General features: G+C 43.4%; 1 protein-coding gene across 2 annotated transcripts in view; it reads right to left on the bottom strand.

Moving 5' to 3' along the window:
* LOC126285286 (fatty acyl-CoA reductase 1-like) overlaps positions 1 to 15221 on the bottom strand; it is a 159327-nt gene that overhangs the window by 27031 nt on the left and 117075 nt on the right. For both annotated transcript variants that reach the window (XM_049984574.1, XM_049984575.1), the window contains one exon: positions 9799 to 10041. In XM_049984574.1, coding sequence (XP_049840531.1) covers positions 9799 to 10041 — 243 coding nt within the window. The remainder of the gene's footprint in view (positions 1 to 9798; positions 10042 to 15221) is intronic.

Below are 15221 nucleotides of genomic sequence, written 5' to 3' on the forward strand. Positions count from 1 at the left end.
ACATACGGCCCGACAACCAGGAATGGTAGTCCAGGGTGTCTGCCGCTACAGCACAGCATTTCGTCGGCGATATTCTGTGCTCCGTTTTGTGTTGCTTCATGGTAGGAAACCCTGGGTTTATATTTCAGCAAGATAATGCTGGCCTGCTCACGGCCACAGTTTCCACTCTTTGTCTTTGTGCTTGCCAAAACGTATCTTAGCCAGCAAGGTCACCTGATGTCTTCCTAAATGACAATATTTGGAGCGTATGGGCAGGGCTCACCAACCAGCTCAGGAGTTTGAAGTTCTAACACGTCGATCGGACAGGATTTGGGACGATATCCCCAAGGAGAACATCCAACAACGCTGTCAGTCTATGCTAAGGGCCAGATGTGGACTAATCTGTTACTGACTTGCTCCATTTATGAAGGTCTTCTTCTTGCATATATCATCCAAAGTTTCTGAAACTGTTGATCTGTGTATGTACACTCGACAGCAAAAAAAGTGGGTCATGCCTGAATTGCAACGTGTAGGCTGCACCTGAATGTATGTAACCAAAATAGCATATCTGTGTTGCACATCGTCGCAACCCTCCACAGTACAGTCGTTGTAAGATACACAATGGGTACCGCTAGAGACTACTAGAGGACACTGGTCTTTATGACAGTACGTACAGATGTAAAGTAGTACCACAATAGTACAGAAGGGATCAGGCAGTCCTTAACGTTTGTAAACTAAACTTAATTACAATAAGTGACATTTCAGAAGTTATGGGACAACTAATTCTGTCACATAAATCGTTCAGTAATCCTTAGGCAGAATTAAATATTTGAGACATTATATGGATTTATAAAGTTGTTTGGCAATTGGAAGCAAGTTCTTTGCTATCTAAAAGGCTTACCCAACACATGCTGAACGTCGTTCAGCGTTCAACGGGGAGTGGTTTCGCATGAACTTTATGTAATACTAAGCAGTTATAAGAAAACGCGATTAATGGCGGCAAGCACTCTGCGGAAATCTCAATATTAACAGCGAATCACAAGTAATCTCATTGTTTACATTAATCAACAGTTACTAGGCAGAAAGAGATGTCAAATATTGACGTTTAAACCAGTTTCGGTTATCAATTCTCAACTTGAACGGAAATGACGATAACGTTTGTACGAAACCAGGAACCCTAACATGACAATTACCTTTTTCGTAATTAATCTCGAAAGACGTTGTATATTGTTGCATTGTCAAGGAACAAAGGATGCACATGTTTAAAATTGAAATGCCATCATGTAATGCTGGTGACAAGGATATGAACCCAGCACCTAATCGGATTGTTGAATAAGTACGTAAAATCAGAATGTAGATATCACAGTTTGTCATCAGTAGTGTTGGAACCTTAAATGACGACTGAAGCTGTAGTGCCTGACCGGGATTCGAACCGGCGCCTACCGCCGTCGTTGTCCAACCAGGAACAGACGGGAAATGTCCAATTTTGGTCCACCAGTAGCGAGATGTGTGCATGTTTAACTAGAAATAAGGGGATGAAAACGTCTATGCTGAGTGAGAGTCGAACGCCGCACACACGTTTATGAAGACATGTTTATAGTCAAATTCTTATTTAGTAGTAGCTAGGAGTAGTCTGTTTGGTTGCAAATCTTAAGGCCTTTCGCGTCCTTAGTGACTTGTTGCCTGATATCTGCGATATCGTGGTGTTAATTTACAAGTGGATTGGCTGCCGTAAAGATCAATGTTCTCTAGTAGTCGTGTATCATTGAGATGTAAATGAAGTGCCTCAGCAGAAAGTAATTTCCGTCGTGCAGCACGTATTGTTTCAGAGACACTGAGTACATGTTATAAGTGCTCAAAACGTGTATTATATACTACGTAAATACTATTATTTGGAAAAGCTGCCGCCAAACCTGATTACTTTTACAAAAAAGTGGTTCAAATGGCTCTGAACACTATGGGACTTAACATCCAACGTCATCAGTCCCCTAGAACTTAGAACTACTTAAACCTAACTAACCTAAGGACACCAGACACATTCATGCCCGAGGCAGGATTCGAACCTGCAACCGTAGCAGTCGCGCTGTTCCGGACTGAAGCGCCTAGAACCACTCGGCCACCGCGGCCGGCTTTACTTTTACACTTTTAGTTGTCGTGGCTGAATACACGTTTTCTTAAGGCTACATCTAATGCAGAGCGCTCACAAGGAAGAATAGTTTCCTGCGTCATGCTATTGCTAGCTAGGTGAAATATTTTGTGGTAGCTATGTTTAAATGGAATGTATTTTTGAACGTATTTTTCGTCAAATATTTGAATGAATCGTAAACTGTAGGTGTGCCTGCACATGTTATAGCATAATAACTGTAGCTGAGTTATACTACAGACTTGGGTAGGTTAGGTGTAACTTTTGATCCTTCAAGAGGTGATCGTGGCCTTGCGGCCTTGGTCTGTACTAGCCGCGGTTCGCGAGCTACGGGCCAGCCAGGCTGGCCGAGGCGAGACGGAAGTGAGCGAGCTGGCGGTGGCGTTGGTGGGCCAACAGCCCGGGACGAGCCAGCACGGCTGCGTCGCATGCCTCTGCCTCTGCCGCTCCGTTTGACGTAAATATGTTTACCTCCTCTCTTGGCATGACTATAAGAACGGCGAGCAGAAATACACATCAGGCTGTCTGCCGTAATGGGTCACTGGGAGAGGTCTATTCGAGATAGAGTCGTCACCCTCGTTGAAGAAGGAGGATGTTCCATCAGAGAAGCTGGCAGACGGTATGGGGTACCACATACCACTGCAACGAGGAATTGCAAGAGGACCATTCTCCCCGTCACAAGTCTGCATTTGTTCAGCAGCGGCTCTCCACGATTGGCGTCAACGTCATGGACTGGCCGCCACGGCCCATGGAAAACATGTGGGCTGAGGTCGCCAGAACATTAACAGAGAATTTGCCACGAAACCAACCAACTACTGCGGACGCTCTTTGGGACTGCGTCCTGGAAGCCTGGGAGGAAGTTGCTTCTTCAGGCTGTTACGTCCGACGGCTTACACATTCTATGCCGAGACGCGCCGTAGAAGTACAAAATAATCAAGGATTCTGGATGAAATATTAGAGTCCTTAAAATGTTTTGTTATGTCTTCTTTTTCGTCATTTTTCCTCATTGGGAGCTAGTTAAAGACCGCGTGGCAACAGACAAGATACAATATGGGTTAGTTTTCCTTTTAGTTGCCTTTTTAACTCGTTTATTTTGAATACACAGTTTGTTAAATATTCTATTTTGATTTCATTTATACCCTGTCTAGATACTTACAAACTAATCAGTGTAGATGGACTCTGTCACGGTAGTTTTGGTTATTTCAGATACATCTCTCTCTCCCCCTCCATCCATGAATCTACCCTCCGTCCTCCACACAATACGCAAAAGATTTAATATGATGTTTACTCGTTGTTAATATCTCCTCTATTCTCTCTCACACACTCTCTCTCTGACACCATCGCCGCAAGTGCCCTTCTATTCCATTCCCCCAAAACTTTATAAACAAATCTAGCGGTTTCCATTGACGCTATATTTTCTCTTTTAATTGTTGCTGGCTTTACTCTGTATCATTCCTCTTAACACTTATGAAACCGTATTCTTTGATCTCCCCTTCCCTATGGCCCATTCTTCGTTCTGAAAACAGTCCTTCCTTATCTCTCAGTCCTAAGATAAAACGAACTGTGGCCCACTTCTAAGTAAGCAATACTTTGCAAGCACTTCACGCTTATATTTTGCACTTCTGCACTTCTATCAGCCGGCCGATGTGGCCGAGCGGTTCTAGGCGCTACAGTCTCGGACCGCGCGACCACTACGGCCGCTGATTCGAATCCTGCCTCGGGCATGGATGTTTGTGATGTCCTTAGGTTAGTTAGGTTTAAGTAGTTCTAAGTTCTAGGGGACTGATGACCTCAGACGTTAAATTCCATAGTGCTCAGAGCCATTTGAACCTCTTTTTTTGAAATCCATTCCCAGATCCCGCCCTCCTTCCTGTTACCAGTCCCTTGACATCTGCATCTACATCCAAATGAATACTCTGCAATTCATAATTATGTGCTTGGCAGGGGGTTGTGTGGTCTGGTGGATTAATCTTGTATTGATGTGTAAAACGTGTAGGTTCACATCTCACGTCAGGCGTAGATTTTTAACACACACAAGTATCCTTCACTCCTAGTAACACGAAGTGTAGAACGCCAGTAAGCTCCGTAGTTCTATATCCGCAGTAAAGATAACATCCCTTTGCTGCCGACTGGGGCAGAGCGGCATTCGTTTGAGCTGTTACAGATGGAGAAACCCCGGAAGGCAGAGACTCTGTCACCAGCAAGCCGTCGTAAACTAGAAAACGTATTTCATTTAGTGAAGAAATGACCATGTAAGTACACAAGGCTATTACTTTATTTGAAAGTAAGACGTTGGAAATTGTGGTGCTGGACTGGGATTCGAATTCGATTTCACTTTCCCGAAGATTGCATACTCTTCTAGGCCTCCTCGAAAGGCACCTGTCTGGTTAGAATCCAGATCAGAACAAAATTTTCATTATTTCATTTCAAACACTCCGAACTACTAGTGAAAACTAGTTGCATTTTCAACGTCTCTTCGTGCGTTGTCAGCTGTAACGTGTTCGTTTCACCTCACAGCCACACGATGAGCTTTTTATCACATCATTACAAGATCAAACGTTTCCTTACATCTTTTCAAATTCAAACATTCCTCTCCGTCCTACTGGCGAAAACGGATCTGGTATTGACGTTGTGATCGTTGTGATCACCAACGACGATATGTTGTGGATTCAACTTCTAGCCAGCAGAGTATTTTCCATCACATCACTGAAAGTACAAACATGCCACTCCTAGCTATTACTGGAAAAAATTTGATAGTTAAAGAGTCTTCATGAGCACGTGTGCTGGGTTTGAATTCCATTCAGCACAGAACTTTTCGTCACCTGATGTCTAGCTAACCATGCACACATCTCGCTACTGGTGAACCAAGAATAGCTATTTATCGTCTGTTCCTGGCTAGAAAACGACGGCGCTGGGATTCTGCGTTCGAATCCCAGTCATGCAAAATCAATTGTATCGTCATTTAAGGTTCCAACATATCACTATTGGTTAAAACATTTGATATTTAACTTCTGATTTTACGTACTTCGTTAACAATCCTATTAGGTGTTGGGTTCGCATCCCTGTCACAAGCTTTACATGATGACTTTTCAGTTTTAAAAATGAGCATAACAATTCCTTGCGAATGATACCATATTAAACGTCGTTGGGGGTAGTTCCCAGGAAGGTAACTGTTATGACAGGATTGCCAGTGCAGTACATTTTCGTCATTTATTTCAGGATCTGAATTGATAACTGATGCTGATGCAAACGCCTATACTTCACGTCTCCTTATGCTTAGTGGTCGGGTCTCAATAAGGCACAAACATAGCTTAGCTTAGTTAGCAATGGCTATAGGTGCTGGGTTTGAATCCAGGTCCAGAACGACGACGTTGGTCATGTTATTTAAAGTTCAAATTTGTGTACACTTAGCTGTTGACGAGAACAATGATATTACTCGTGATTCGCTGTTAATGTTGAGATTTACGTAGAGTGCTTGGCCGCGCGGGATTTGCCGAGCGGTCTTAGGCGCTGCGGTCATGGACTGTGCCGCTGGTCCCGGCAGAGGTTCGAGTCCTCCCTCGGGCATGGGTGTGTGTGTTTGTCCTTAGGATAATTTAGGTTAAGTAGTGTGTAAACGTAGGGACTGATGACCTTAGCAGTTAAGTCCCATAAGATTTCACACACATTTGAACATTTTTTTAGAGTGCTTGTTGCCGTTATTCGCGTTTATTTACTGGTTCGTCCAATATCCAGTTTCCAGAGCAACTCGCCGTTGAGCGACGTTCAGCACGGGGATGGAAAACCTTTTTGAGAGCGAAAATTTTTTTCCATTGCCGTGCAGCTTTGTAACTCCACATAGTGTCTCGAGTATTTAATTTTGACTAAGGATTACTGTACGATATATGTAAAGTAATCCGTTTTCTCAGAGCTTTTGGAATGTCACTTGTTGTAATTAAGGTTAGTTTATTATGAGTGTTATGGGGTGTCTCATCGCTAAGAACGTGTTTTCTAATATGTTTTGTATGACGATTTTAGTTGACGCTTATACTGACTGCCATAAAGATTTTTGGTTTCTAGTAGCCTCTTGCGGTACCCAGTGTGTGTAGTCAAACGACTGTACCCCACGGGGTTTTGGTGTTTAGAGGACCTGAAACACAGCTACGTTATGTTGGTTGTATTCGGCAGTGACACACTTTTATTCCTGTCAAGTGTAGATCACAGCTACATGTTTCCGTCCCGTTCAGATTATTCATTCGTGGTTCGTCGTTTTTTTTCTCTTAGGTGTATTATAAATAAATATAGACGACTGGCAGTCTGTTATGAAACATTCGATATGGAAACTGTAATGACAGATCATCAGAGAAGTGGCTCAAACATAGATTATGAAACATTGAAGAAGGAAATTGGCGATAGCTTTTTCAAAGGTCCCTTACTGGCATTTTCCTGGATATCAGTATTTGGCAGCCTACTATCGACAAGTCAGCACTGGTAATTGGAATTTAACGTCCTTTCAGAGGCGAGCTCGTTGGAGGCAATGTAAAAACTAATATTACGGAAGGAGCAGTGATAACGCCATGCTCCTTTCGAAGGCACTATGTTTGCATTTGCCTGGAGTGATCTACAGAAGCCAAGGAATATCTAATTTGGTAAGGCTGCAGGGGTATTTGAATCACCATTCTCGCAAACCCAAATTCAGCTATGCACCACCACGCTGGGTAAGTCAATATGGAGACTGATGAAGGATGAGCTTCAACGACAAGGAAGGGAGCGGAGGTGAGGGATCAGAAACGTAGCTTATTGGATGATGGAGAACGCCTACCTGTTATTAATACGTCAATTTAGAGATTCAAGATAGTAGAATAGTGACGAAAGGGGGAGTGAGTGTAACTAAGAAATGGGAAGTGTAACTTATTGTATTATTGCGAGTTGCAGACGATTATCTACCTATTATCAATTAGGCAGGTTTGAGAGTTAGAGTTTAAGGTCCTGTCGACAGTGAAGACAATGGTGTCAGAGAGCAAGTTTGGATTACAAAAGGATAGGGAAGAATATTGACTGCTCCCTTTTCATACTTGCATTTACCTGCAGCGATTCAGGAAAACCACAGAATTCCTTTACCTGGATCGTCAGACGTTTATTTGAGCAATTATTCTCCAAAATTCGGGTCCATTGTGCAAATCTCTGTCCCACTTCATTCGGTGAGCCAACATGGAGGTAGAAGAAGGAGGAGCAGCATTAAAAGGGGCGAGTCAGTGCAAGTGGGAGATAACAAGTGTGTTTGATAGTAACTTGTGTTATGAATAGGTCTAACTGACTGCCTACATGTTATCGATAAGTTAATATGGAGATTGAAGACGGAAGAGCAGCAATGTTAGGGGTGAGCAAGTGTTGTGAGAATTCAGAAACGTAAAGTACTGTCTGATGAAAAAATGTAGACTTTTGGCTACCTTTCATCAATAAGTCGATATGTAACATGTAGATGGAAGAGGAGTGAAGAAATTTGGTGTAGCTATATCCAACACTTCCTAAATAGTTAACTAATTATGGTGAGAGATGGAATGGTCCTGCCATTACTTTTTAGTGTGTCTGAATCGTTGTTTGCAAACTGTTTCACGTGGAGGGTTACTCTGAGGAATTTGTAGTCAATATGCCTAGCAATTTTCTTCCTACCCTGTGTATTCTAAAGGTGTCACCATATCCCCATTCGTCTTCTCTGCTGGCTACAGTTCCTAGCTTGCGTTCAATTAATCTAAAGACAAGTGAGAATATCACAACGTCACTATGATCTATCCTAGGTCAACGAGAGGGATAATGTGTCAACTTACGGTTAGATACAACGAAAATTTCCATAATACTGAGAATTATTATGAAATAAATATTTTCTATAATTCTATAGTCTTAAACGAAAAAATTTCTGAATACTCTCGCAATACTACAGGGAGGATTAGTGACTTGATCAATAGGTACTGTAGAATAGGAGTGTTAAAATACGAAACGGTTACATTCTTGTGCTTCATATCTTCTTGCATTGTACATACAAAATAAATATACCCTGATGACACATAAAATTATCATTAACTGCCACCAGACACAGTGCCGACTGATGGCGCTGCGAGCTCTGGTCGCAGTATGGAAGGTATGTGTATGAGCAGAGCAGAGGGGAATGGCGAATCATCGCAAAAGGGGAAATCCACTGACAATGGTCAGGTTGTTTCAGCCAGGTGCCTGGAAACGAGCTTCTGTGAAAAGGCGAAGCTGGGTGACTTATTCTGAGCTATAGTCGCCATCATCTGTGGAAAGTGGTTGAGGAATGGAGAAACCAGAACTAGGCGACAAGATGTGGTCGTCAGCGCCTCACAGCAGAAAGTGGACATCTGATGCTTGCCCAATCTGTAAAGCGGGATATGTAACCATATGTGACGTATCTGACTACAGTGCTGGTACAGACAGGCGCAAGTGCTTCTGGCCAAATTGTTCAGCGCACATTGGTGAACATGAGGATCCACAGCAGGCGACCTTAGCGTTGACCAAACGACATTGTCAATTACGACGCGTGAGGGAGGGGGGGGGGGGGGGAGGCGGAACATTGACACTGGATCGTGCGCCAATGAAAACATGTCACCCAATCAGATGTATCACGTTTGTTGTTACACCAGGGTGGTAGTTGTCTTCAGATACGCCAGTATCCAAGGTGTTGGGAACTGTCACCACACCACGGATGTTGGATGATGAGTGCAGTATTATGGTATGGTGGACATTCCATGGCACCTGTGGTACTAACCACAGGCACCATGACACCCACGGTGCACGCGAACGTTACTGTATGCTGGATGTCTTCCACGATGGTCATGGCGTCTATCAGCAGGGTGACTGTCCTGTTATGAGGCTACAATCGTAGTACAATGGTTAGAGGAGCAGGATAGTAAAATGCTGGTGTTTTTACTACAAAATTCATTTTAACTGAAGGCGACGAAAACTGTCGGGGACGGTATGGGTGACAGTTCCATGCTCTCTAACCACTGGCCCGTAGCTCACCGTACTTTAATGCACAGTGCGTTGACATCCAATGCTGCGTAGGAACGGAAACCTACCAATATATTTTCGAATTCATGTCACGCAGAATATCTACTGTATTGCTTTCCACAAGTGGATGAACGCGCTGTTAAGCAAATGGTCATAACGTTTTGGCTCATCAGAGTCTCATTCCTTATGAGGCTAATAAGGATTCTTCGTTTTTTCCTCTTTAATGTTGTAAGCGCTTACCGTTTCCAACATTTAATTTATCTATTGTCATATTAAACAGCGAAAGGCTCATACGTTCCATAAATATTAAAAATGGTGCCAACACTCGAGAATCGTGTTACAATACATAGTTGCTCAAGATAATGACACCAGGATGTTCCATTTAAGCCGACCGCTGTGTCTGAGCGGTTCTACAGGCTTCAGTCTGGAACCGCGCGACTGCTACGGTCTCAGGTTCGAATCCTGCCTCGGGCATGGATGTGTGTGATGTCGTTAGGTTAGTTAGGTTTACATAGTTCTAAGTTCTAGGGGACTGATGACCTCAGATGTTGTCCCATAGTGCTCAGAGCCATTTGAACCATTTTGTTGACAATCTATCTAAAGTGTACTGCCACAGTATGACACTAAATCACTATCCTGATGAGTACTTGAGTGTATGTGTTTATACGTACAATGGTTTTCTTCCAGAAAGACGGATGAAGAAGTCGACAATATGTGCAGGCAAGACTTCGAGGAAGAAGTGGCAGATTGTGTACCACACGACTGAAGTCGTCACAATTGGCTGACTATACCACAGAACTGGTCGTAGAGGAACCTCCGTCGTATTTATCCTCACCAGATTCTTCATGACGCCTCCCCAGGAAACGTAGTTCTGACGACCGTTAGTTATGTTGCAAACATACGGATTCGGCTGCCTGTAACAAACGTCAAGTTAGTGTTGATTAGTGAACTGTAAATTGCCCCAGTCCTGGGCTAATTTTCATTGTTAGTGTTTAAATGCTATTTTTCTTTTTTAGTGTTTAAAATATTTTATATGATTTTATCTACACTACTGGCCATTAAAATTGGTACACCAAGAAGAAATGCAGATAATAAACGGGTATTCATTGGACAAATGTATTATACTAGAACTGACATGTGATTACATTTTCACGCAGTTTGGGAGCATAGATCCTGAGTAATCAGTACCCACAACAACCACCTCTGGCCGTAACAACGGTCTTGATACGCATGGGAATTTGAGTCAAACAGAGCTTGGATGGCGTGTACAGGTACAGCTGCCCATGCAGCTTTAACATGATACCACAGTTCATCAAGAGTAGTGACTGGCGTATTGTGACTAGCCAGTTGCTCGGCCACCATTGACCAGCCGTTTTCAATTGGTGGGAGATCTGGAGAATGTGCTGGCCAGGGCAGCAGTCGAACATTTTCTGTATCCAGAAAGGCTCGTACAGGACCTGCAACATGCGGTCGTGCATTATCCTGCTGAAATGTAGTGTTTCGCAGGGATCGAATGAAGGGTAGAGCCACGGGTCGAAACACATCAGAAATGTAACGCCACTGTTCAAAGTGCCGTCAATGCGAACAAGAGGTGACCAAGACGTGTAACCAAATGCACCCCATACCATCACCCCGGGTGATACGCCAGTATGGCGATGACGAATACACGCTTCCAATGTGTGTTCACCGCGATGTCGCCAAACACTGATGTGGCCATCATGATGCTGTAAACAGAACCTGGATTCATCCGAAAAAATGACGTTTTACCGTTCGTGCACCCAGGTTCATCGTTGAGCAAACCATCGCAGGCGCTCCTGTCTGTGATGCAGCCATGGTCTCCGAGCTGATAGTCTCTGCTGCTGCAAACGTCGTCGAACTGTTCGTGCAGATGGTTGTTGTCTTGCAAACGTCCCCATCTGTTGACTCAGGAATCGACACGTGGCTGCGCGATCCGTTACAGCCATGCGGATAAGATGCCTGTCATGTAGACTGCTAGTGATACGAGGCCGTTGGGATCCAGCACGCCGTTCCGTATTACCCTCCTGAACCCACCGATTCCATATTCTGCTAACAGCCATTGGATCTCGGCCGATGCGAGCAGCAATGTCGCGATACGATAAACTGCAATCGCGATAGGCTACAATCCGACCTTTATCAAAGTCGGAAAAGTGACGGTGCGCATTCCTCCTCCTTACACGAGGCATCACAACAACGTTTCACCAGGCAACTCTGGTCAAGTGCTGTTTGTGTACGAGAAACCGGTTGGAAACTTTCCTCATGTCAGCACGTTGTAGGTGTCGCCACCGGCGCCAACCTTGTGTAAATGCTCTGAAAAGCTAATCATTTGGATATCGCAGCATCTTCCTGGCGCTTAAATTTCGCGTCTGTAGCACGTCATCTTCGTGGTGTAGCAATTTTAATGGCCAGTGGTGTACAAAAGTTACATTCACCAAAAATTTCATAATCATTATAGATTATGTATTATTTTGATGAAGAAGGATGTGGGAAACGCCCTAAAGCCCACATCCTCACTGACTGGCACTCCGTGCCTTGTCCGAGTCATGAATGCAGGGTGCTACCACTTGCGACTATCGAGGCGGGAGATGATACGTGATTAGCCATTGTCTCGAAACAGTCTTCTGGTTTACATTCGAAAAAAATCTTATTCGTATACTGTTACTCCGTCACATTCACAATGAGTATTACCCCAACTGGTATTCAGTGAAGAAGGCTGGGGAATGATCAATGATTCTATTACGTGCGAATAATGGAACTTATAAACCTTTTATTTCTATTAATTATGTGAAACCCGGGCTTCGAGGGAATGTGTGGCTGTATTTGTCCCTAATAGTTCCCGTTATTGCGTATCGAAGATACTCTGTTCTTCTGCATAATGTAACCTTCATGTTTGGTGGCAGTAATAATGTGTTTTAAAACATACCGTCATCCTCCATTGGTAGGAGAGTAATGCAAGCACTCCAGCCCAGTAACAGGGTACAAGCGGTTGGGATACAGTATCGTAGCTGCCAGTGTTCTGCTGTGGAGGCTGTTGAGATGAAGCTCACATCGTGGGTTAAGTTCTGGGAGAGTATACAGTCTGAGACTGCCTCCTCATTTCCCTCCTCCCCTTCCCTCATATACACAGTTATAGCACACTGTCGCCCCCTCCTTCAATGCACCACAGATACCTGATTTATACTTTATAAAATGCACTCTTCTTTTTGTTTCTTTCCTTACTTGTTATGCCTAATTAAGCGCCGTGTTTCAACTTATTAGCTTGGTCTGAGAGGGCACGGGATTAGTCGGGCGGTCGCAAGCGCTGCAATCATGGACTGTGCGGCTAGCCCCGGCGGAGGTTCGAGTCCTCCCTCGGGCATGTGTGTGTGTGTTTGTTCTTAAGATAATTTAGTTTAAGTAGTGTGTAAGCTTAGGGACTGATGACCTTAGCACTTAAGTCCCATAAGATTTCACACACATTTGAACATTTTTTGGTCTGAGAGATTTCTTCTCAGCTTCTCTTCCCAAAACCTCTTAATTCGCTGTATGTGGTTTGTTGCGCCCCTCTGCTCACAGTTTTATAGCAGTCTTTCCAGCTTTTCTGCGAATATGGGATTGTCCGCCTGCAAAACACGTTTTGGTTATTTACTTTTCCAAAGTAATTTCAGCGAAACAATGCCATTACCTCTTGTTTACTTCATTCTTTTTACTTGAAACTCATTGCAAAATTTATATGTTTGCTCCAGTATTTTTCATCATAGAGGATCACACGTTTGTTCATAGAGTTTTATTTGTTCTAACAACCAAAAAAATCACAACGTTTCATAGAGACAGTAATCCAGTTTGTCTGTTGTACTGTTCTACAAAACATACTTGTCAAGTGCCACATTATTACTTCCATATCTAAAATGTCTGCAGAAGCATGTAAGCATTGGCATACAAAACGTCTACATGTGCACATCTACATATATACACCGCTAGCCACCAAGTGGTATGTGGCGGAGGGCACAATTCGCGTCAAAGTCATATTTTACCCCATCTGTTCCACTCGCTGATCGCTCGAGGGAAAACGACTGTCTGACCGCCTCAGTACGAGCTCTAATGTACCTTATCTTTGAATGGTGATCATTGCGCTATTAGGAAGTTGGTGGTAATAATATATGCTCTACATCCTCGGCGCAGATGGGGTTTCGGAATTTAGTGAGCAGCCCCTTTCGCTTAGCGCGCCGTCAGTCTTCCAACTTTCTATGAGACTTGTAACGCTCTCGCGATGGCTAAATGTACCAGTCACGAATCTTGCCGCTCTTCTTTGGACCTTCTCAATCTCTTGAATCACACCCAACTGGTAAGGGTCCCATGCAGACGAACAATAAAACTGGACGAACGAACGTATTGTAAGCTCTGTTGAAGGACTGCGTCGCTTCAGGATTCTACCAATAAACCGCAGTCTAGAGTTCGTCTTGCCTGTTACTTGTGTAATCTGATCATTCCATTTGAGATCATTTCGAATAGTCACACCCAGATACTTGATGGGTGTTACCGCTTCCAAAGACTGGGAAATTTTGTACTCATACATTAATGGGGATTTTCGCCTTGTTATATGCAGTAGCTTACACTTACTAATATTGAGAGATAGCTGCCAGACATTACACCACTCATTTATTTCCTGCAAAATACACATTGATTTGTTCACAACTTTCGTGTGATACTACTTTCCTGTAGACTACAACATCATTGGCAAACAGTCTAATGCCGCTGTCAATACCATCAACCAGATAGTTTATGTAGATCGTAACAAGCAGCGGATCTATTACACTGCCCTGGAACACACCTGAAGTTACGCTTGTTTCTCTTGAAGTCACCCCATTCAGGACGACATACTGCTCCATGTCTGTTCGAAAACTATCTATCCAACCTCATATGTCATCTGATAGGCCATAAGCACGCACCTTTGAAGCAAGCGACAGTGCGGAACTGAGTCGAACGCCTTTAGAAAGTCGAGAAATGTGGCATCAACGTGGGAGCCGGTATCTAGAGCCTGTTGTATATCATGCACAAAGAGGGACAGCTGTGTCTCGCATGACCGCTGTTTCCTAAAACGGTGCTGGTTTCTGCAGATGAGCTTCTCAGAGTCTAGAAAGGTCATTATGTCTGAACACAAAATATGTTCCATGATTCAACAACAAATCTATGTCAGTGAAATTGCCCAGTAATTACGTGCATCGGATTTTTTACCCTTTTTGTAGATTCCTATGACCTGAACCTTCTTCCAGGCCTGTGGAACTTTCCGCTGTTCCAATGATTTGTGAAAGAACCTGGATCCATGTGGAGCACGTGTTGCTCTCACCGCGGACTTCTACACTGAGCCACACACAACTGATTTCATCAAAGTGTATGGGCCTGAAGATGGTGTTGACGCAACGTCGAAACTAGTAGTGAAGTAAATAAAAAATCTTAAGTACAGCTGGAGGGATTTCATTTTTAATAAACATTATACTAGCTGCGTCCCACCTTCATCCAGTTAAAAAATGGATGTACGAAGATAAAATCTTACCGGAATACCGTCTGGGTCAGATGCCTTCCTAGCGACTAAGGATCAGATACAGTAAACACTATATCAGCCATCCTTGCGTTTGTTCGATAATTGAAAGGGGGAGTGGTGCTGCAATCCTCTACTGTAAACGAGTTTTTCAAAGCTAAGTTTAGAATTTCGGTCTTCTGTTTATCATCATCCGTTATATTACCCATACTGTCAGCAAGAGAAGGTACTGAATTGTTTGTAGCGTTCTTGGATTTTATGTACGACCAAAATATTTTGGGGTTATTTTTAGAATCTGCAGATAAAAAAATATTGCTTTCAAATTAGTTAAAAGAATATCTCATTGACTTTCTGACAGCTGCTTTCATTTCGCTTAATTTCTGTTTGTCAGCGGGGCAGTGACTACGTTTTAAACGACTGTGCAAAATACTCTGCTGTCTCAGCAACTTCCTAATATGTTTGTTGTACCAAGATGGATCCTTTCCCTCCCCTATATCTTTGCTAGGCACATACCTCTCTAGCACATGGTGGACAATACTTTCAAATTCCGACCAAAGA

This window comes from Schistocerca gregaria, chromosome 8 (genome assembly GCF_023897955.1).
Source record: "Schistocerca gregaria isolate iqSchGreg1 chromosome 8, iqSchGreg1.2, whole genome shotgun sequence".
Taxonomy (NCBI): Eukaryota; Metazoa; Arthropoda; class Insecta; order Orthoptera; family Acrididae; genus Schistocerca; species Schistocerca gregaria.